General features: G+C 38.0%; 1 protein-coding gene across 6 annotated transcripts in view; it reads right to left on the reverse strand.

Annotated features, from left to right (window-relative positions):
• APP (amyloid beta precursor protein) overlaps positions 1-23,785 on the reverse strand; it is a 253,740-nt gene that overhangs the window by 133,539 nt on the left and 96,416 nt on the right. For all 6 annotated transcript variants that reach the window (XM_014859018.3, XM_014859014.3, XM_014859016.3 and 3 more), the window contains exons 4-5: positions 11,251-11,363; positions 8,360-8,553 (exon numbers count right to left, since the gene is read on the reverse strand). In XM_014859018.3, coding sequence (XP_014714504.3) covers positions 8,360-8,553; positions 11,251-11,363 — 307 coding nt within the window. The remainder of the gene's footprint in view (positions 1-8,359; positions 8,554-11,250; positions 11,364-23,785) is intronic.

Genomic DNA, 23,785 nt, shown 5'->3' on the forward strand with positions numbered 1-23,785 from the left:
TGCCAATGTACTTATTGTGCCACAAGTTCTTACAAGAAATGCAGATCAATACACTGTGACACCATATTCCTGTCATTTACACTAGAACTCCATCAACAGCTTCAAATGAAGCCATGGACACGACTCTGCTCAAATCAGAGTGAGCCTACCATTGTTGTTTTATATTTTGGTATGTCACCTTCGGTTGAGGTTACTGGATTATCATTTTCCCTCCATAAATAGTTAGTTTTAATGTGATGGGCTCACAAGCTTATTATTAGCTCCATCTCTATCTGATTTGATTCGCATAATGACCAACTTACCTGAAAACAACAATGACAACATTATGGCCTAGCTATTGATCAACGGGACACGTAATTTTTATGTATAATTCTCTATGTTCATAAACCCATTCTCTACAAAAAAGACATACCTGTAGAACCTTTTGCACAAAAATATACATAAGATGCCTTTCTTTCCTTTTCACGAGAATTAGATTGAACAGATTTCTACTAACGTAGAAGTAAGATCTATAAACCCTTTGTCCCTCCATTAATCCCAGCCCCCCATCCCCAAACAAATAAATAAAAGGCCAGAACTTTAAGAGAAATAGCTTACTCACTTTAGGAATTCTATGTCAAAGCGATGTTTTTCAAGTGGAATAATTTAGCCCTCTTCAGATTCCATCTTTTTTCCAGGCATATGTCACAATATACTTTTTTTTTTCTTCATATTTCCCATCTGTATTAAACTAACCTAAAGCTTTAGACTCTACTCTCCCTCCCCACGGGACCCCCCCCACCCTGAAAGCTCATTACTAGAGCAGATTAAACAACATGGAATCAACATACACTGTATTATCAGTAAAACTCAAGCATCTAAACTTCCCTTACATATACATGAATCATTCAGTCAAAATTAGTTATTGGTCTGAAACTTTTTATGATCAAATGTGAATGAATTAATCATTTTTAAAGTTGTGATTTATATGTGCTCTTCAGGTAGAATGGAAGAGATGTAATTGAATGAGAAAAGTACAGGTTATTAATTCGTTTCATTAATGAAGAATTAATGGAATGAGAATTCACAGAAGGGTTCTGCTAAATTTTACCTTTGAAATACCTATAATATTTGGCACAGAAAAAAACGTAAACCTTCTAGAACAGATACATCAATACAAATCTATTCTTAGTTTTGGAAAAGCCCAAATGAAACTCATTAAATCATTCTACAAATAACTAACAGATATTAAAAAAGTTGTGAACATTAAATGGGTTAATATTTGCAAGTTATTCAGAATAGTGGTTTGCACATAGCAGACTATGTAATATCTATTATGATTATTACAACTCATGCACAGTCAAGAAAGCAATTAAACCCACTCCACACCCTCATGAACTCATAGTCTAAAAGACCCTGAAAGCTTGGCAGTATAAGGAAGGGGCTATGTTATTAATAACAACAGTATGTCACCCAGTACTGTCATTATGCAATGACAAAATAAATTCATCCACTGTTGATACTCACTGTAAATGGGCATAAACACTATTGAGATAAATTTTAAGTGCTGATAAACATTCATACCTTTTAATCCAGTAATCCTACTGTCAAAAATCTACCTTAAAGCAATTATTATATATAATATGGGGTGGGGAGGGTAGATCTACACTCCTTTAGGAATTCAAAACTGTGGCTTCTATAACGTAAAAAAAAAGGATAAAAAAAGAAAAAGTCTGGCAATGGTGACACTGATAAAGACATAAGACACACAACTAAAGAGATAAATGAAAAATGCATAATAGTAGTTAAAAGATGAAAATTCTCTGTTTTAACCACAAAATATACAAATGGGGGCAAAAAAAAAGACCAAATAGAAACACAAAACTTACACTAAGGTCAAATTACAGGTGATTTTCCCTGACCCAAAACCTTCTGAAAAATTATCATATTTTAAGCTTTTTTTAAACTACATGCAACAGAAAAATATTTTAAGTGGAGACAGCCTCCCGTGTCTCTAAATACACCAAATATTTCAAAACACGATCAATTTGCCCCAGAAAATATGCTAATACTTATTGTAGTCAAAATGGACAGTAGTGATACTAATAAAAGGAAAAATAGTTGACATAACGATCAGAATTACGAAGCAATTGGGTACAAATACAAAGCCTTAATCATCCATTGCATTTCAGCACATTTTGACAATAGTATTTGAAGCTGTGCATGCAATTATGTTTGGAAGGTTTGTTCTGATTTCAAACATTTTCATCTGGGCAGAAGCTGCATTCAAGAGGCATACTCCCGGGGTGTGTGCTTTTCTGTCCATGGGAGGTTGTGGTGAGGCAAAAGCCCAGATGGAAGATGTTTTTAAGAAAGAATAATTTCCCTAGCTTTGCCCCAATGCTGAAGAAACCAGTGTCTCAACCTTGGCCCTATTGACATTTCTTTGCTGTGGGGCTGTCCTGTGTATTGCAGGATGTTTACCCACATCCCTGGTCTTTACCCACCGAATGCCAGCTGCGCCTACACCCCTAGTTGTGACATCTAAAAATATCTGCAGATATTTTCAAAGGTCCCTTGCGCTGCAAAATCTCACCCCGTTGAGAACCACTGCTCTCGACAATGTTTATTTATTCATTTTGTAAATCACACAATGCTTGCCAAGAGCTAATGGAGTTGAGCTCGTCTCATGACTATAACTTGTACTTTCTGAAATGTTTGCCTACTGTTACTTTTATTAAAGGGCTCCAATGTGACACTAGGGAACAGGAAAGGCTTGCTGGTTCAAATAAGAAAGCCACTCTAAGAATGGACTTCTATCCCCAAACTCAAATACAGCTGAAGCTTACCTTCATTTGTAACTGAAATTTCATTTCATTTTATTTCACTTTTTGAAGCAATGAAAAGATATCCAAGTAGTTACTACAGTAAAGGTGCTAAGAGGTTGTTACAAATATTCCTGAGGTCCCAGCAATTCTTTTTCCAGCTTTAGAGATTTCTGATGCAATTTCACTTAATTATTGCATGTCTGGAATGATATTCCTTAGTAGTTTTTTTCAAGCCCAATTAGTTTAACCTTGAGTTACCAGTTATGCCTGAGTAAGTATTTGATGTGAATGTCAAATCAATTCAACTCAAATATTTCTTGAGCATCTGGCTTGTAGAAAATTGTGTCAAGTGTTTTTTAATGTGTAAAGTCGCAAAAGCCTCATAATAAATATAAACTCCTGGTATGTAGGAAAAGCTGTTAACCCTCAGAATACCACTAGGATCCACTGGACACAGTTTTACCTTTTGAGCAGTTCTATTTACTGGTAAGGGTCAATATTTCTGACATACTTTCTTAGAGAAATTTTATTTTATAGAATAAAAAAAGCTCATTCTATTTTATAATTACCATTATCAGTCCACAAGAACTTTTCATATACCTAAGATTTTTATCCCTTCAAGAAGTATCTCATCATTACTCATTAGCTACTTCCAACTGTGTTAAGGAACATCAAATAATATGAAAATGAAAGAATGAAGGAAGATGAAACAGGGAAATTATTGCAGTTTTAATATTGTATTTCCCAAATATTGAAACATCTTTCAAGCTGATATAAAAGTCTAGAGACTTTAATTGAATACAATTGAAAATCAAAAATTTTCATTTTCCACATTGGCAAATGGGAGAAAACTGACAGGAAATATTTCACAATTACCAGACAAATCAGAAGATGAATGAAAATGGTCACATAAGTAAAACCTCAGACCATCAATCTTCAGATGATGATATCCTAGATGAATTTTCTCCAGCTCACGAACTAAAAGTGAGCAATGTATTTCTAAGAACGAAAAGGAAATACAATACTCTAGTCTACTTAGTCATCCAACAGGAAGCACGACATCATTCAATATTTTGCAACAAAAACAAGAACTGTTGCTGCAATTGCTAAAAAAGACGTGTGACAGTATTCTTTCCTCTTTTACGATGCTTATGCAACAAATTTTATGATGTTTGTGCAAAAAGAGTTTTTGGATATAGGTTCAGGTCACACAGGTGTTGATAGCAGCTTTATTCATAATTGCTAAAACTTAGAAGTAATCAAGACGCTCTTCAGTAGGCGAACGGATAAAGAAACTGTGGTACATTCAGACAACGGAAAACTATTCAGCCCTATAAAGAAATTATTTATCAAGCCATGAAAAGACATGGGGAACTTTAAATGCATATTACTAAGTAAAAGAAGCCAATCTGAAAAGGCTAAATATCATATGATTCTAACTATATGACAATCTGGAAAAGGTAAAATTATGGAGATAATAAAGAGATCAGCAGTTGCCAGGGGTTGGGAGCATGGGAGCGATGAAGAGGTGGAGCACAGAGGATTTTTAGAGGAAACACATTGAAAAGATTCCGTATGACAATATAAAGACGGATACATGTCATTATATATTTGTCTAAACCCATAGAATGTACAACACCAAGAATGTACACCACCAAAAGTGAACTGTAACGTAAACTATGGATTTTGGGTGGTTATGATGTATAAATGTTTCAGTTCATCAATTATAATAAATGTACCACTCTCGTGGGGGTTGCTGATGATGGGGCACATTAGGCATGTGTTGAGTAGGAGGTATATGGGAAACCGCTATACCTTCTGTTCAATTTTGCTATGAACCTAAAACCACTCTAAAACAAAAGTCTTAAATAAATAACTACAAGAAAGGAGGAGGTGGTGATCAAGAGTTCAGATAGAACATACACATAAGAGGGAGAATGGGAAACAAAAAGGATGGATGAAGGTACAGAGAGCTGTTGAAGTAGAGGAGAAAATTCATAATGTATTCAACCAACATGTATCGAGAGCCTACAAAATGCTAGGTACCATGAAATTCACAATGGATGACGAAGAAGGGGTCACCTGTGGAGCATGAAGGACAATGATGCTAGGAACCAAGAAGAATGGGGTTGGCTATGTGGAAGGTGATAGGTCATCAAGTAATGAGAATTAGGTACATCTAGTAACATTAAGATCCCAGCTGATGTTACAGCATGAATAAGAAATGGAATTAACTGGTAAGGTTACATGACATGATACATCAACCTTAGAAAACTCAGAAGAAATTAAAGGGACAAATTAACTTCTCCTAGATATGGACAAATTAACTGACAAAAATACGTTTGGAAAATGTGAAGGATATCAACAAGTCCAGAACATTCAAATATGTAAAAATGATTATCTGTTGAGCACATTCTGTTAAAAAAGAACAAAAAAAGAGGATAATAGACTAAAAGCCTGAACTGAGGAGGTGATTATGAGGGAAGGGTGAAATTTAGTAGTAACTGATGAGTGTTTTAGGTGTAAGATCAGACGATTATGGTCAGAGAGGAATGTCAAAGCTGGAAACCCTATGGGTGCAGTAGTTCTAAGTGATGACAGAATCCAAGGGATGGCTGTGTTGCAGAGAGCAGAAATGGAACATAAATGAAGGTGACTAGAAAGAGATGGCTAGCATTTCAAATGCACGTCAACTTGGATGGGGATATAACTGAAGACAGAAATAGGTAGCGTGACCATATGACCTCATTTGTCTGGGTCCTTTAGTTTATGACTGTGGTCCTAGTGTCAAATCAGGTTTGGATAAGAAATTGTCTAGTTGTCCTAGTAGTCGATAATACAGTAAATTCAAAGGAAAAAAGCAGTGTTGAAGAATTGTATACTAGTGTCCTACAGTTTGGTGATTGTAACAAAGAGGATAAATAGTGGCAATACAACCAGAGAGATAAATATCAAAGAAGGTACAGCTACTGGATGACAGTAACAAGTAAATGAGGGACTCATGGCCAGAACAGGAAGCCCTGTGGATCGATTTCCAAGACTGGTGAGAAGGGGTGTAGAAAAAGAAAGGACCACTGAGAGGATTTCATAAGATATGATGTTAGTAATGCTTTCAATTAAGTCAGTAAGTTGGCAGGGGTGTAGGAGGAAAAGATCAAGACACACTGAAATCTATTCCCAATACAAAAGAGGTTTTACAAGACGTAAAAAATGTGTTAAATGGGAAAGAGAGCCTAGCAAAAGCTTGTTCCTCTCAGGATAAACCAAAAATACCTATTTTTAGTTACAGAAGTGCTTCCTATATAAATGATCATGAATGGTAGGTCACCAACCTTGACAGAGGGTTATAAGTACACAGCTGGCTCCCTATAACTTAGAAACCAGCTACAGGTCTCTCTTGGTTTACTCGCCATCATTTGGGTTGTTTACTCAGTACATAGTCAATTCAGTAATGGGAAACGACCAAATCAAGTACCCAACAGATTCTGAACAGAGAAAATGCTCAACCAACTCCAATTTTCCCTTTTTAATGCTGATTGCATTGGTATCAAGAAATCACTCTCAAACTTTCAAATCTAGATAGGAGTGATGAAGAATACAAAGAAGCTACAAAAAACAATAAGAACTAGGGAACTCCAACTTTCAGACAAAGCAGCAATTAAACCCAAACCAGTGGACATTTCTACATCTGGCACATGGAACAGAGGAATGGGGACCAGCCATGGCACAGAACACAACTAATTCCACAGGAAAAAAAGCTTAGAAGTTTCCCCACTGGGACATTCTGCTCTCACTGATATTTCTTGCCCTGGGACAAGGATGGTTCAGACCATTTAACTTTCAAGTTTTACAAACATAGAGAAATATGTGTAAGCATACAGTTGACTTTTTGCTTATTTCTTCTTCTCGTTCTTTATAATTTATGTGTTTGTTTAGCTTTATGCCCTGTTACATTGAGCCCCATTTTTCTAAACGTGGTAAAGAGGGAACACAAAAGAACTTAACCAACAAAAAGAGAGTCCTGTTAAAATTAAGCAATAGCCACTAAAGGGAAGCCTAGCACTATTAACTGATAAGAAATGGCAAGTAGTGCTCCTCAGTGCACACAGATTCTTACATATTTGTATTTTGGTAAAACTAATTTTTTTTAATCTACAAAATATATTATTAAAAATTCTGGGTCTGGGGGCCGGCCCGGTGGTGCAGCGGTTAAGTTCGCATGTTCTGCTTCTTGGCAGCCCAGGGTTCACTGGTTCGGATCCCGGGTGTGGACATGGCACCACTTGGCAAGCCATGCTGTGGTAGGCGTCCCACATATAAAGTGGAGGAGGATGGGTATGGATGTTAGCTCAGGGCCAGTCTTCCTCACAAAAAGAGGAGGATTGGCAGTAGTTAGCTCAGGGCTAATCTTCCTCAAAAAAAACCAGAAAGACCCCCCAAAAAATGACAAAAAAACAACAACAAAAACTCTGGGTCTGACTATATAAAAGTCAGAAAACTTTATATTGATAATTATAAGTCTTGCAATTCATATTTAATGTTCCATTCAGAAAGTGTAACACTAGGGAATATATGAAAGACAACTGAAGGAAAAAGAGAAGTGATATGATAATCATCACCTTTTGAGGAACGACATAGCAAGAGATTGATGACGGAACCAGATGGCCTTTCTAACCCAGATTCTGGTTTTATAATTTTATGATTTTAATATAGATATTTGCCTTTAATTAAAAATAAGAATCAGATAAGTTATGGGATCAAGATCCTAAAGAAAAGGAGGCTAAAATATATTTTTTAACAATCACAAAACCAAAGACAGTTAAAGAACTTTAGCAAACATTTATGAATGCTTCTGACTTGGTTCACAAAGGAAAACATGATGAAAGGCAAAAAAAATTAAAATGAAAAACACACCGAAAACCAAAGCTTTCTTGAAAATTCACATTTAGCTAATAAGTGACAAAATAATCCCAAAATAATGTTCAAAAAATATTTCTAAATTACAGACCAAATGGAATGCCATGTCATTCACTCAGATTTCAATTCCCTGTAGAACTACCAGTGACCTATTATAATATGAGGGGAATTTTGGTCCCCACTCTTGAGATTAAAATAAAATAGTTAGGGGGCCAGGCCCATGGCATAGTGGTTAAGTTTGGCATGCTCTGCTTCAGTGGCCAGGTTCAGACCCCGGGTGTGGACCTATACCACTTGTCAGCAGCCATAATGTGGCAGCAACCCACATATAAAATAGAGGAAGATTGGCACAGATGTTAGCTCAAGGTGAATCTTCCTCAGCAAAAAAATAATTAATTAAATAAAATAGTTAAAATTAACTCAGTGATAGTTGATCAATTACATTCAAATTAAACAGCATGCCATAACCCATAACAGGACTTCATGGTTAGATTTTTTTCCATAAAAGTAAACTTTGAAGGGAGTGGGCAGGGATCCTTTCATTGAGAAATAGAAAGATACACTTACAGAAGAAATAAAACTACATGCTAGATGTTTCAGCATCTATGAGAGACTGTACACAATGGTCACCTTACCTCCCATCTGCATAGTCTGTATCTGCTCCACCCCACCAGACATCTGAGTCATCTTCCTCTGCATCTGCCGAATCAACATTGTCACTTTCCTCGGCCAGCGGGCAACATACAAACTCCACCCCTCGGAACTTGTCAATTCCACAGGGCAGCAACATGCCGTAGTCATGCAAGTTGGTACTCTTCTCACTGCAAGTCTACAAAAGGAGAAAAGAATGAGAGTGTTAGAAGAGATGTGTTGCTTCACTGTAAGAAAATCCCAAATATAAGAATCAACACACAGACCCAATCTATCAAGAACCAATTTTACAATGGAAAAGATCATTACTTTTTTTTTTAAGATTTTATTTTTCCTTTTTCTCCCCAAAGCCCCCTGGTACACAGTTGTATATTTTTAGTTGTGGATCCTTCTAGTTGTGGCATGTGGGACGCCACCTCAGCATGGCTTGATGAGTGGTGCCATGTCCGCGCCCAGGATCCGAACTGGCGAAACCCTGGGCCGCGGAAGCAGAGCGCAGGAACTTAACCACTCAGCCACAGAGCCAGCCCTCTCATTACTTTTTGAGTGGATTTATAAGAGTTTCTTTAGCACAGGCTCCTTTGGTACCTTTATGTTTTAACTTTATTATTTATTTAATAAGGATATGTCATTACTATAGAAATTAATAAGAACAATAGGAATGGAAACTAATTGGGAAGTAAGATGTAGAAGAAGCCTGCACTGTGAACAGATATCAGAGACTCAATGCCTGCTGGCTTCATTAGAGTATCAGGAAGTAGTGATGGCTCCATGTGCATCCCCAACTCACTTCGACCTCCATTACAGATGGAAGCTCCATCTGTAGATGGCAGCTTCTCTCACTTGGACCCATCTTATTCCAGAATTCTAACTCTCTTGGCTCACTTCCAGAATAACAATCATGGCAAGGGACAAATTTTCCTCTGCTATGAACCAGAACTTCTAGTCATTAGAGATTTCTCCCTCAATATCTTTCTGCTTTCCTGGGATTTGCTAAATTTGCAGAAATCTAGATTAACATAAAGCTCTGAAAGCATCCACTGGTGACAGAGGAAAGATTAATAATTCAACACATATGGGTAAACGATGAAAATATTAGAGTGTATTTTGACCCCATAGGAATCAGAGTCATTTTTGTTTCTCAGTAACGAAGAGTTTTTTTTGTTTGAAAACTCAAGAAGTAATGAAAAACGAGATTATCAGATAGGTAGCTGGGCTTTAAATTATTTTGTTTTCTTAAGCTCGATAATCTCTTCAACCTCCAAAATATATTTTTATATGAAGAAAATTTCATTTTACAGTAAATCAGAATATATTATTTTATAAAAGGCAAAAATAATGCTAAATCTTAAGTGGTGTTTTCTAACAGTTTTAAAGTTACAACGGTTAAGCTGCGCTAGATCAGGGTTTCTCAACTTTGACAGCAAGGACAGCTTGGACCAGATAATTTTTGGCTGGGGAGGGGAAGAGGGCCGCCCTGTTCCCTGAAGGATGTTTAGCAGAATCTCCGGCCTCTAGCCACCAAATGCCAGTAGGACTACCGCCTCCAACTGTGACAATCAAAAATGTCTCCAGACATTGGCACATGTTCCTGGGGAGGGATGGGGGCAAACTGACCCTACTTGAGAACCACTAAGCTAGATAAAGGAGCCTAATTCTAGGAGACTGATCTCACCACAAAAAAGCTTTATAAGTTTACTAGAAAAACTTCATAATAGGGCCAGCCCTGTGGCCGAGAGGTTACGTTGGCACCCTCTGCTTCGGTGGCCTGGGGTTTCGCCGGTTTGGATCCTGGCCGCAGACATGGCACCGCTCTTTAGGCCATGCTGAGGTGGCATCCCATATAGCACAACCAGAAGGACCTATAACTAGAATATACAACTATGTACTCGGGGGGAGGTTTGGGGAGAAGGAAAAAATAAAGACTGGCAACAGTTGTTAGCTCAGGTGCCAATCTTTAAGAAAAAAAAAGGAAAAGAAAAACTTCATAATATATCAAAGGGACAGAGCAGTTTTGAAGGTGGTAATATCAAAAAGTGACATTTTATGCCAATTGTCTTATATCTTTTATCAGCTTTGCCAAAAGCAGGGGTTAGTAAAGGGCTAGTAGGATTGGTGCCATAGACTCACCCACAATGAAAAAATGAAGGTGGTAGCATGGCCTGGTGAACACAAAATTGGATGGGTTTTCTTATTGTTGTTTTCACATTGGTGTTGGACAAGCTACTTCCTGTCCTACCTCTGTATTCCCAATAGATTAAAGGAAAAAAGATTAAATTATTAAAAGTTCCTATGTGACTGGGCTGGCCGTGTGGCTGAGTGGGTAAGTTCATGCGCTCTGCTTTGGCAGCATAGGGTTTCACCAGTTCGGATCTTGAGTGCGGACATGGCACTGCTCATCAGGCCACGCTGAGGTGGAGTCCCATATGCCACAACTAGAAGGACCCACAACTAAAAAATATGCAACTATGTACTGGGGGGATTTGGAGAGAAAAAGCAGGAAAAAAAAAATTAAGATTGGCAACAGTTGTTAGCTTAGGTGCCAATCTTTAAAAAAAAAAAACCTTCATTGTGACAAGAGAAAATAGGTAAATAAAAAATAATTTGAAAAAAGGTATATTTTAAGGTTTATAGATAATATAAAATTATAGTTTTTAAGTTACAAAACATGGCATAGACACATAATGACTCTAACTAAAGAGGTTCTATATCTTTGACGCCTTAAAAAACACTCATGGATTCTTTTTTTAATGATAAATAAAGGAGAATTTATTTATCAGTGCAGTAGTTGTCTCAAAATACCCTCTAAAATGTTATTATGCATGTCCCTAGGAAATCTTTACTTTAAAAGAAGAAAGAGCATACGGGCTGGTACCTCTTTGGCGACGGTGTGCCAGTGAAGGTGGGTTTCACAAACATCCATCCTTTCCTGGTGTAGGAATTTGCACTTGTCGGGAACAAGGAGGGCATCGCTTACAAACTCGCCAACTGCAAGAAAAGAAAAGCCTTCATGTTATTCTGCCTGAATCACAGTGGTCTTAGCAAGGAAAGATAGGCTAAAAAGACTTCAGAGAAGTTATACAGCTTTCTGAATGACAAAGTCATCAATCCAAGTAAAAAACAGATTGACATTCCTAGGTAATCATCTGAGCAGAATCAATATAAAGTATTGCCTACCCCTCCGTACCAGACATTTTAATGTTTGTAAACTAATAGAAATTTTAGCATTTTTGTACTTTGTAAACAGAAATATATATATGCACATATGTGTATTACACATTTATATTATATATACAAAATACATACACACAGAGAGTTTAATTCAATTAAATTATAAAAAGTGATCCTTAGACTTTTGCTATATTTTTAACAAAAATGTATAGTATCATGCAAATTATTGCTAACATTGCTGGTACTGCAGATACAAAGATATTATGTAAAGTCCTACATAAACTCACATTCTAATGAGAGTGAAAGAGGGATAATTACAAATAATATGTAGGCTGCGAGTTTAATTTTTATTTGTTTGTTCAATACAGTATCCTCAGCTCTTAGCAGAGGTTCTGCACATAGCAGGTAATAAATATCCTGATGAATGAAGAAGTTAAAGCTATCATAGAGATGAAGAAAGTGCTGGGCCAACATTGTGAACAAATCTGCTTGGGTGCACTGGGAAAGACCTCAAAGCAGAAACAACACTAGAGATGAGTCATGAATGAGTAGGAGTACGTCATGTACGAAATGAAAGAAAGTTCCAAGATGTAAGGACAGTATCTATCTTGTTTAACCTTCTACTCCTAATCCCTGGCCCAGTTCTGGAAGACAGGAACATACTGGATGGATGGATGGATGGATGGATGGATGGAAGAATGGAAGGATGGAAGGATGGCGAAAGGCACTTCAAAATGAGGGAAGCTCCTGTGCAAAGACAGAATAAAGAAAGAGCAAAGCTTATTTGCAGAAGCAGCAGAAATCCACTGTGGCTGAAACACAAGTTAAGTGGAAAAGAGGGTCCAGAAGCAAATGATACCAGAAAATACATTGGACTCCAGTTTTAGAGCCTATGGTCTTGCTAACCATTTTGGGGACAACATAGGTCAAAAGATTTTGTAAACAGGAATGACATGCTCAAGTTTGTTTTTCAGATATACTCTTTAATCAAGAGAAGGATGGACTAGCACAGTGAGATCATGAAAGCTGGGAGACACTGAGGAGGGCACTGCAATCCCTCAGGCAAGACATGCAAGAACAGATTTAACCCAGAGACTCCAAATAAGCAAGAAACACAAGATGTCCACACACCAGCAAAGTCAAGAATTTATTTTTGTCTTTTATAGTGTGCTACATGAAATTTTCTGAAATGCACCATAAAGAATAACATAGGCCCTAAAAAAGGGAAGAAAAAACCTTTTCATTCCCTTTATACAAAAGGTTCTTTAAAACTGTCTTTCTGTAAAGGTATTTAAACTTTAAGCTATTTCTAGCTCAAATATGTAACATGTCTCATGCTATTTAGTATCTACTTACAAATAAATTTAGATAAAATAACATTTAGGTAAAAATCTAAGCAAATCATAGGGGATAAAGAGCCTCTCATCTTGTCCTTCCTTAAATTTTTAAGACAACTGATGATGCCCACGGCATTTTAAGTTATAGAGAATGCAAGAATTATGAGACATGGTGCCCCCAAGGACTGTGGGTGGTGCTTGGTGGGGAAGGAACCCCTGAGCCCCGGGCACCGACTCCCTGGCAGCGGCTGGTGCTCCATGTGCTGGTGCTCCATGTGCATCGCTGTATCTCAGCTCCACAACAGCTGTGTGATGGATCTCTTATACTCGAAACCTCACTTCCCAGGTAAGAAACGTGCCTAAGGCCACCTATCCTCGGGAGATGATAATCCAGCCCCAGAGATAAGGGTGAGGATATAAATTAGCAGGAAAGAAATAACATAATAATGCAAGTGATGTTACATTTTTCTTTTTCTTTTATATAGAATACTATAAAACAAAATGAAACCAAAAAAACCAAACTAAAACCCAGATGAGTTGGAGAATAGAAAATAAAAATAATCTCATCCAAAATCAATACTCTTTCTTCAGGTGGGCTTTTCATGGTTTCTCAGGACAGACGATCAACTGTAGCAAGAATACGTGATACTTCCAGCATCCTAATTTTCAAGGCCACAAGAGGCCAGAGGTGACCAAGGGGCCTGAGGGTACCTACCTCATTTATTAGCTCTGGTTAGTCAAGCCATATCGCCATATTTACAAATGTCCGAAATATTAAGTGATGTTTTTCTATTTTACAGGTAATTATTGGAAAGATTAAGTGCCTGGCCCAAGGCTTTCAACTCAGTTCATGAGACAATCAGGAGCAGATATCAGATACTCTCAACCCCGGCCTAGAGTTCTCGTGGCATAAACTGAATAATAGCTGCCAGACAACAATGTGTCTTGTTCTACTTGCCCTCAGGCCAAACTGCAGAGGACTAGATTTTAATGCAAAGCTAAAGTCACTGAAAGATATTTACCTAGGTAAAATCCAATGTTCACCAAAAGGATAAGTATTGCATTAATTTATAAAAGGCTATTTGAATTTTTTTTAATTGGCAAAGTGACATTTCATTTCGCATTGTACAGATGCTCTTAGGTTTCTAATGCTGCACATAGCCAAGAAATACACGCCCCCAAATAAGACTGCTTTTTGAAAGGATTCATACTGGTTATTTAATAAGCCCTCAGGACTAATGGCAAAATAGAAAACTCATTGTACTCTAACATTAAAATAAAATTTAGCAATGACTCTGTGGTTTCACAGCTCTGCTTATATTACTTTTAAAATTGATGAAACATACTAGAATGCTATGCATCAGAAATTTCAAGTACTCAAACCACAAAAATCTGTTTAAAAACTTTTAATAAAGAATTAAAGAGGAGAGGTAAAAATATAATGAACCCATAAACCAGTTTTAGCTTAATTCTTCTTAACTCTAAAAGAATTATTTTTAAAAATCTATGATATGACAGGAGACATATGGGAACTTTCTGTACTTTCCACTCAATTTTGCTGTTAATCTAAAATTGCTCTAAAAAAGTTTTTTAATTAAAAAAAATCTGATAGTATGTACCTAGCTTCCACATAGAACCATGAGCACTTCTGTTTTAAAAACAAACCTTTTGTTTATTTGGTTTGATCCTTCAGGTAAAAAAATTCTTAACAGAATTCAAGTGAAAGAGACCAAAACAAAGTATCATGAGAAATCATGTTCCTGTTCAGGCCAAAGTTTAGGAAATTTGGCACCACTTAATCGTGGTGGATAAATTCATTGATATACACTGTGCATATTTATTGATAACCATACAACCTGGTTTCTTGTTTTAAAAATTCACAGTTTATATCACACACACACACACATGCTCCAATTGAAAAGGAATTTTCAAAACCAATGAACAAGATCTGGGTTTGGCTCCTTGGCTAAAAAATCTTGGCAAGGTGAACAATGATGCTGAACTGAATTGGGACTCTGTGGGCCTCAATCCACTGGCTCCTTGGTGGTCTTTGAGAGAACTATCTAGCTCAAATTACCTCATTTTGCAGACAGGAGGAAAAGAACCAGGTCAGGTGGCTTGCCCATAGAGCCAAGTGGCGATAGAACCGGCCTGAAAATCTGGGTCTCCAGGCTCTCCATCCAAGAGTGGTAACTCAACTCACTGTCATTTAAACTCTGGGCGAAATGCGTTTTTTGGCCAATTCCCTTTGGCTTGTATAAAGATAGATTCACTTTTAGATTATAAAATGCTTTAATGTTATAATCTACAATGCAGTCAATTTGACAATAATGTCAGACTGAAATTAGCTAGTGAGCCACATATAAAACAGTCGGGAATGCATTCCGCTCCACGGAATAGAACACACGATAAAGTGGCTTACAGACATAATGGGACTCTTTCTTTCACAAAAAAGAAGTCTGGTACTGAAGCTGGGGCTGCTGCAGATATTCGATGAGGCCGCCCGGCATCAGGCTAATACTTCCTGCACTGCCATCCTTAGAATGTTGGCTTTGTTCTCATGTTTTGTGGTCAAAAAATCCACGGAAACTTAAGACTCCATGTCAATTCCAGGCAGGAAACAAGAGGAACAGGCCAAGGGATGAAGGTTCTGTTTGTTTTTTACCCTAATGAAGCTCTGTTGTTTCATATGGGAAGAATGCCCTCTCCATTATCTACATCCTATATGCCATTACCATGTTAGCTGGCCACATTTCGCTGCAAGGGAATCTGCAAAAGTATTTTCAGCTGAGTACACTGTCATCAGGAATGAAAAAATCTGGGATTCTCTTAGAAAGGAAGAAGTGGGAACGAATATTCAACGGGCAGGTAGCAGAGTCTCCCACACTATGAAATTCAAAGGTAGGAATGTGATTTTCAATTTCTTTATGTTGCCTTTCCAAAAGACGGATGACTCCAGGAAGAGGATGGAATTAGGAGCATAAAGTGCTACATCTAAAACAAAGGGACCTGAATTCACGGCACAGAGAGAAATGGGAGAGGAGAGAATGTTACAGCAAAGAGCAAAATTTCTCACAATTGTGACTGCTAAATATTTGAGAGTCAGAGTGGGATTGAATCGATTGATTAAAAGGTTCCAGATCCATACATAGGTACTTCAAGGCACAGAGATCTCAGATTTTAAAAATTTTGATTCTACGAACTTGCAAGGACTAAAGTGGTATTGACCAGAATCATGGGGATGAAAGGGCCAAAAATGTCTGAGGTCTATGGATTTCTGCTCATGGCATGTCCTCCCTTTCTTGTTCCTCAAGAGTTAACAAAGACTCAGGAAAGGGGTGTGGAGGGCAGAGGTAAGAATGTTCTAGCAATGGAATTGTAGAATGGCAAAGCCTCAGTTTCCTTCCTTGTGGCATACTCTACTATGAGAGATGAGACACGGACCAGAGCTGGCTCTCGAAGGTAAGATGTTGATAGTTTCAGTAATTCTGGACCCTGTGCCTGGCACTGCCTTAAATGCTTCATGTACATTATCTCATATTGTACTCAGAACCATGCACTGAAGCAGCTACAATGATCTCACTTTACAAGAGAAGAAGATAAGCCTGAGAAGTTATATACAGTCATGCAGCCCATAACGACCTTTTGGTCAACGAGGGACTGTATATACAACGGGGATCCCATAAGATTAGCACCACACAGCCCAGGTGTGTAGCAGGCCATCCCATCTAGGTTTGCGTAAGTGCACTTTATGATGTTCTCACAACAACAAAATCACCTAATGGCACAGTTGTCAGAATGTATCCCTGTCATTAAGCAATGTGTGACTATAACCAGCCCAGATCACACATGTAGCGAATTAAATGAGTTAACACTCATAAAGCACTCAACTCAGTGCCCACAGTAAAAGTGCTCAATATATTATTTATTATTATTATTATCCTTTTCCCCAGTATCCATCCATCAACCACTACTTTCTAATATTAATAATAATCATAATTAATAAGAACAGTAATAGCTAGTCTTCATTGTTTACTGATCACCTACTATGCACCTACTGGAGGCAATGGGGCTTTATTTTCATTACATTATCACTATCCAGTTATAATTCTATAGATAAAATGGTATTATGTTTGAGCATCGCTTATGACGTGCTGAATAAATAATAAGGGCCAATACGGTGGGCTAGATTGTAGAAATGTGGAATCTGAATGATCAACCCTTTCAATTTCTGCCCTGGGCTGCATCCTGGTCACGAGAGGGCGTTTCCTGAATCTCCTCTGGCAGCCACAGTCCTTCATCCACTAACTCTTCACTGCGTATTTTCCATTTTTCTTAGTGCTGCAAATACAGCAGTGGACAAAAGAGATGGAACTAAATGAGATTCTAGTGGGAAAAGGTAAAGAAAACAAGTAAGAGGCCAGCCCTATGGCCTAGTGATTAAGTTCAGCGTGCTCCGCTTCAGCGGCCCATGTTCCGTACTGGGACGCAGACCTACACCACTCATTGGCGGCCATGCTGTGGCAGCAACCCACATACAAATCAGAGGAAGACTGGCACAGATGTTAGCTCAGGGCGAATCTTCCTCACCAAAAAAACAAGAAAAAAAAAAGAATGTCAGATGGTAATAAACATTATGGAGATAAAGCAGAGACAAAAATAGGGACTTTAGGGGCTGACGGGGGAGTACAGGGGGAGAAGGTGGAATTTTAAATAGAGCAGTCAGGGAAAGGCTCACTAAAAATAGACATGTGAGTGAAGACCTGAGGAAGTGAAGGAACAAACCATCCAGATATCAGCAGGAAGGACACTGTAGGCAGAGGAAGGAACAAGCACAAAGGTCTTGAGGCAGGAGCATGCCTAGTGAGTTCACAGAACAGCCAGGAGACCAGTGTTGTCAGAGAGGAATCAGAGAGGGAAGGTCAGTGGGTGAGTCAGTGAGAGCAGACTGGGCGGGGCCTTGAACATGGCCCACACTCTGGCCAGAACTCTGAGTAACATGGGAAGACTCTGGAGTAGTTTTCTAAGTGAATTATTCTTGCCGTAGGGGTCAACAGTGGAAGTGGGAAGAGCAGGTGGGGGCTGTTGCAATAATCTGGGTGGGAGATGACAATGTCTTAGACCGGGATGATAGTGGTAGAGACGGTGAGCAGTAGTAAGATTCCGGATATAGCTGGATGGCAGAATTTAAAGAATTAAACAAGGGGTACAGAGAAAGAGAGGAGCCGAGGCTCTAACTTGTTCCTATTCCAGTAGCTAGAAGATGCTTTAAACTAAAGACAACAGAAAACGATTGGACAGGACTCTCCTTATCTTTCCTCATAGACATGCAGAGAAGTAGAACATTCCAGATTTATGTGCTTATTAACCTGCACTACTATATACGTACATATCAAATGAGAACTGGAGGCAAGTGTTTATTCAGGCAATTTTTTATTTTGCCATTTCAGACTCTTACTTCAGGAACATTTTTTTCTGGAATTTGCTCATTACATACTGATATTTTTATAACTTTCACATATGAACAAATATGCTGGGAAATTTTTCTGGGAGGCATTTGTGCTCAAGAGATGGGAACAATACTTACAGAAGTAGCCAAAACACTTCTCAACAAACTGTCCATGTGATAAAATGGTTATGGTTTTTGCTTCAGAAAGTGGGAAGTTACCGGGTTTTTAAAGAGGACATGAGGGTAATTACATGTCACTTTAAGAAGTGACTGTTGCTACCACCAACATTTCACTGTAACTATTACCAGAGAATAGTGACAGATGGCATTCCTAAGATCAGAACTATTTGCCAGATGGCAGAAACCAAATGGATCAGAGGTAAAGGCAAAAAGAAGTGAAAACTAAAAGTTTCCCTTGAATGCTTTCTTTAATTTCTTCAAATGAATGGAGCCCAGCCTCACATCAACATATAAATAGCAGGTTGGGTATAAAACAAACAATGTTTGACCAAGGCTCTGAATAACACTGGTCTTAAAATAATGAAAATAGTGCAAAGGACATATATAAAAAAGATAGGAACAAAATAAATATTTTTTAGCAATTTTGCAGCTTTGAAAAAGGCCTCACATAGGTACAAGTTAATTCTGATACCGCTATGGAGCGGTATGTACTGAAATTGAACAGTTAAGTATATGGATGGTGGAAGGCAGATGCCAAGTTTCTCACTGTTGGACTAAGAATTTACAGATAAGCAAGGGGAGGTAGAATGATCCATGTGGTAAAAATGGGAGTTGGAGACATCAGGATGAACTTGTATTAAGTTTAACATAGATATAGATGGATAGCTCAAGAAATATTTTCAGATATGTAAAATACAGGGTAAGTGTACAAAAATATATTGCCTCGCTTGTCAGCTGAGAGGGCCTAAAAGAAGACAACCTGGTAGCAATAAGCCCATCTGGCACTCAGATCTTCATTTTTAATACCATTCTCCGATAAAAGGAACCAGGGCTCCTTGGAGAAATAGATGATTCTAGAACTGGGACAGCAAATATACAAGATGAGTCTGGAGCATCTTGTTGAAAAAAAAAGAGAGAGTATGTCAAATAAACACAATAAGCACAGGAATCAACTGAAAGAGCTCCCAATGGCCAAAGCTGGAATAATTTGAGTAATAACATAAAGTAGTATTGGATTATAACTCAAGGTATAAAATAAAGATCCATGAGTCTAAATGACTGAATAAGAAGTAAATGGGTGGAAAGAGACAAATCTGTGCAGAAGAACTCCAAATAATCTACATTGATACTCTGCCCTTGAGGAGGTGAGGCATAATTCTCTCCTGAATGGTAGGCTATGCACAGCGACTTCCTTCCAAAGAGTACATCACGAAATGGGGGTCAAAAGAGTCACTTTACATGGGAGAAATCTGACAAAAACACTACCCCAGCCGGGTGATCATGGTCAACATCAACAGTGACATATCATGCTGATAATATGCGCCCTTGATGTGATGAAAAGGGCACTTGACTCTGTGGTCTTCCTTCCAAAAACCCATAACCTGAGTCCAAGCATGAGAAAATTCCAACAGAGGGAAGTCCTACGGAATACCTGACCAGTATTCCTCAAAACTGCCAGGGTCATTAAACAAGGAAAGTATGAGAAACTGTCACAGCCAAGAGACAGTTAAGGAGACCTGACAACTAAACGTAATGTGGTTTCCTAGATATGGGATCTTGGAACAGAGAAAGGACATTACGTAAAAACGAAGGAAATCTGAACAAAGTATGGATTCTATTAATAATAATGTATAAATAATTAGTATATAATTAATAAAAGTATCAAACATGATAATAGGATATAATACTTATAATTACTATAACATAATTAAATATAATTAATATAAACACAAATAATATATAAAAATTACTTTTTTGGAGGCTCCATATAAAATTTCATATAATAAGGGCATAATTATTTGCTTCTGTATCGACAATCTGGCCTTCAAAATAAGTCCATGAAATTACTGCAGCTGAAAAGAAGTAGGGTTAAAAAGATCTTTCTCTCTCTTCTCTTCTGTGGCATGTATAATAACTAGATAGCTTGGTTTTAGATTGTCTTACCAAATCTCTTAACAGTTTGTGTGACGTGCGGCATTTAAATTCTTTTAAAAACTTCGAGAATTTCAGAATAATCCCACATATCAACAGTAAAGGAGATTCTTTGCGCTTTCCAAGCTTAACCTGGTCTTAGAAAGGTAAACATCACTGATTATAGAATCACTTCCCTTTACAAATGACAAATCTCAGGCTTGGTGGGGTTTCTGCAGAGCTAATAAGAGAACCAGGCTCAGCTCTCTTGTAATGCTCAGCAGCCCAGGAAAGTGTTACAATTTTCCACAAATTCTGAATTACTTCCTCACTAACCAAACCAAGATTAGTTGTTATATGTGCTTTTCTGTTGCTTCTTTTTTCTTGTGTGATTACTCACATGCTTGATTTTATCAAAGAGAAATCAAGATGGTTTTATCAAAATGGGCCTTTTTTGTTAGTCATATTTGTAATAATTCCAACATCAGTTAAAAGATGTAATTATGAAAAGAATGGCTTTTAAAGCTTTCCAGATCAGGGGGTTCTCAAACTCTGATCCGCTTTATAAACACCTGGTGTGCTTGACCAGCATGCAGCTCTGTCCTGCCTTTAGTCCCAACACCTGGCCCCGATCGAGGCGTGCTGGATAGGCCTGCAAACAGACCTCCCCGGAGGGATTCTGATTCAGGTGGTTTATGGACCACACTTTGAGAAACGATGTTTGGAGCAGGGTTTCTCAAGCTTTAAGGTGCACCCCAATCCACTGGGGAGCTTGTTAAAATGCAGTTTCTGATTAGACAAGTCTAGGGCGGGACCGAGTCTGCCTTTCTAACAAGTTCCCAGGTGATTCGATTCAGCTGTCAGGTAGCAAGGGTCTACTTAAGATAATCCATTATAACTAATCTTATTAAGCTGTTGGGTTTTTTTTTTGGTTACAGGTTATTGCATTAGAAAACAGTTTTTAGAATGGCTTGTCTTTTCCCAATTGTGGTAAAATACACATAACATAAAATATACCATGTTAACCAGTTTTGAGTGTAAAGTTCAGTAGGGTGAGTTCCTTCACAATGTTGTGGAACCAATCTCCAGAACTTTTTCACCTTGCAAAACTGAAACTCTATACCCATTAAACAACAACCTCTCCATTTCCCTTTCCCCCAGCCCCTGGCAACCACCATTCTACTTCCTGTCTTTATGAATTTGACTACTCTGGGTACCTCATAAGAGTGGAATCATACAGTTTGTATTTTTGTGACTGCCTTGGTTTGTCCTTTTTAAAAAATATAATCAAATCTTCCTTGCCTTCCTTCCATAACCTACACCCTGCCCCAGAGATTTGTCAGTTTGGCACCATCTTAAGGACTGAGAGCCTTTTCACACATCCTTAAGAGACGTGTTGCACCTGTTTTGTCTTTTGTTTCTTTAATCCTAGAAGTTATAAAACAAGGTCGAAAGAGTTCTAGATTTGATTTCTCCCAGAAGGGGAGAAAACAACACAATGACTCTGGAGGATGTAGTAATTTCCGTGTACGAAAAAGTGAGGCTGACAATGCCTCCTGGCCAGAGAGGTTCAAACAGGATGAGGATGAAGAATAAAAATGAAAACCCAACACAACTGGGTTGAATTTTAAGATATCCTCTCTACTACCACTGAGTAATTCTGAATACCACTCTGTACCCAGTTCCGTGAATGATACAACCTTTTGGATACAATCTGAGACGTGGTCCTGCAACAAAGGAGCTTAGAGCAACACCGTCCAACGGAAATATAATGCAGGCCACACACGGAGTTTTCAATTTCTAGTAGCCACATTAAAAAAGTAAAAAGAAATAGGTAAAATTAACTTTAGTACTATAGTTTATTTAACCCAGTCTATCTGAAATTTTATCATTTCAATATACAATCAATGTACAAAATTATTACTAAGGCAGTCTACATTCATCTTTCTTCCCCTCCCAGACTAACTCTTCGATACCTGGTGTATATTTTGCATTTACAGCATGCATCACTTTGGATCAGCATGCCACAAGTGCTCAACAGCCACATGTGGCTACTGGCCACCCTTGGGCAGTACTATTAGCGTCAAATTTTAGAGATCAAGAATATCTTTCAAGGAGTGATGAGTTGAATGTGGACAGGTTGAGGTTATGGGGGAAAATCTGAATCCAAAGATAGAGGCCTAAATGGGGTACTAAATCTCAAATTTGAGTACACTGAGGAGACTGTACACCCAGTTTGACGTGCTATCAAAATACCATACATTTTCATCATTGCAAGGAATATCATTACTAGCATTCAGTTTGTTACTACCACTAACCCTATTTACCAACAAACTGTCCTTGTTCCTCTTGGCAGTCTTCAGATTATAATTTGTATTTACGACTATGCGATTAAATAAGATGTGGAAATTCATGTGCGGTTTCCTTTAGACCTAAACCTACTTATCTTCAGCCTAGTTCAGTCTTCAGTATTCTGAGAGAAGAGCTGAAAAGCAGACATTATAGGGATATCCTCCTAAATTCTCTAATTTGTCTCTTGACAATACAAGTATCCTCACTGGCCGCTTGCTCCCAACACTCCTTTTCTTTCTGACATTAAAAAATTCAGAGCCCGATGGAGTTTAAAGATGCAATTAATTATGGTTATATATAGGGCTTTTAAAAAGCCACATAATTGCTAATAAAATACCAATCAGGCTGATCCACTGCGAGGCAAGAGAACCACCAGTTATTACCAAAACCTTAAATTACACGGAGAAGTAAGAATACACAGTACGTTCTTTCCACATACCATATTCAGAAACCATGTGTGAAGGAGGCTATAATCAAGACAGGAAGAGGCATTTTCACAGATAAACTTCTCAACAGAGTTGTGGACTGTCACTCTCAAGCCCATGACTTGTTCTTTCCAACCCATTCCCATCTGGCCTTGCTCCCACAATCTTCTGCAAATCTTCTTTCAAGGTCAACAGCAACAAATGTCTCTTCTCAGCCCTCATGTTCACAGTACGCTTCTCTACTGTATCAGTTTCTTCCTTAAATTCAGTCTTCTTCTCCAGCTGTCCACCAACCGAGACAGCACTTGTTCTCCCATTCTCTACCTTAAGCTAATCATTCTTTTCCTCTCATTGACTCATCTTTTAATAATTCTGATTATAAAGTAAGACTGTCTTCTACCTTCTGCTCTTACTTTCTCACTCAGATATATCATCCATGCCTAGGGATCCAACAACCTCTTCTACTCTCTCAATGTTGACCTTTCAGTTGACATTTCTGGTCCCTTGCTGGACACTCTCTTAGAGGATATTGCTTTTAGCAAATGTACTAGAATTAAGTACCAACTGACCATCGAATTCTGGAGC

This window comes from Equus asinus, chromosome 18 (genome assembly GCF_041296235.1).
Source record: "Equus asinus isolate D_3611 breed Donkey chromosome 18, EquAss-T2T_v2, whole genome shotgun sequence".
In the NCBI taxonomy this organism is placed as follows: Eukaryota; Metazoa; Chordata; class Mammalia; order Perissodactyla; family Equidae; genus Equus; species Equus asinus.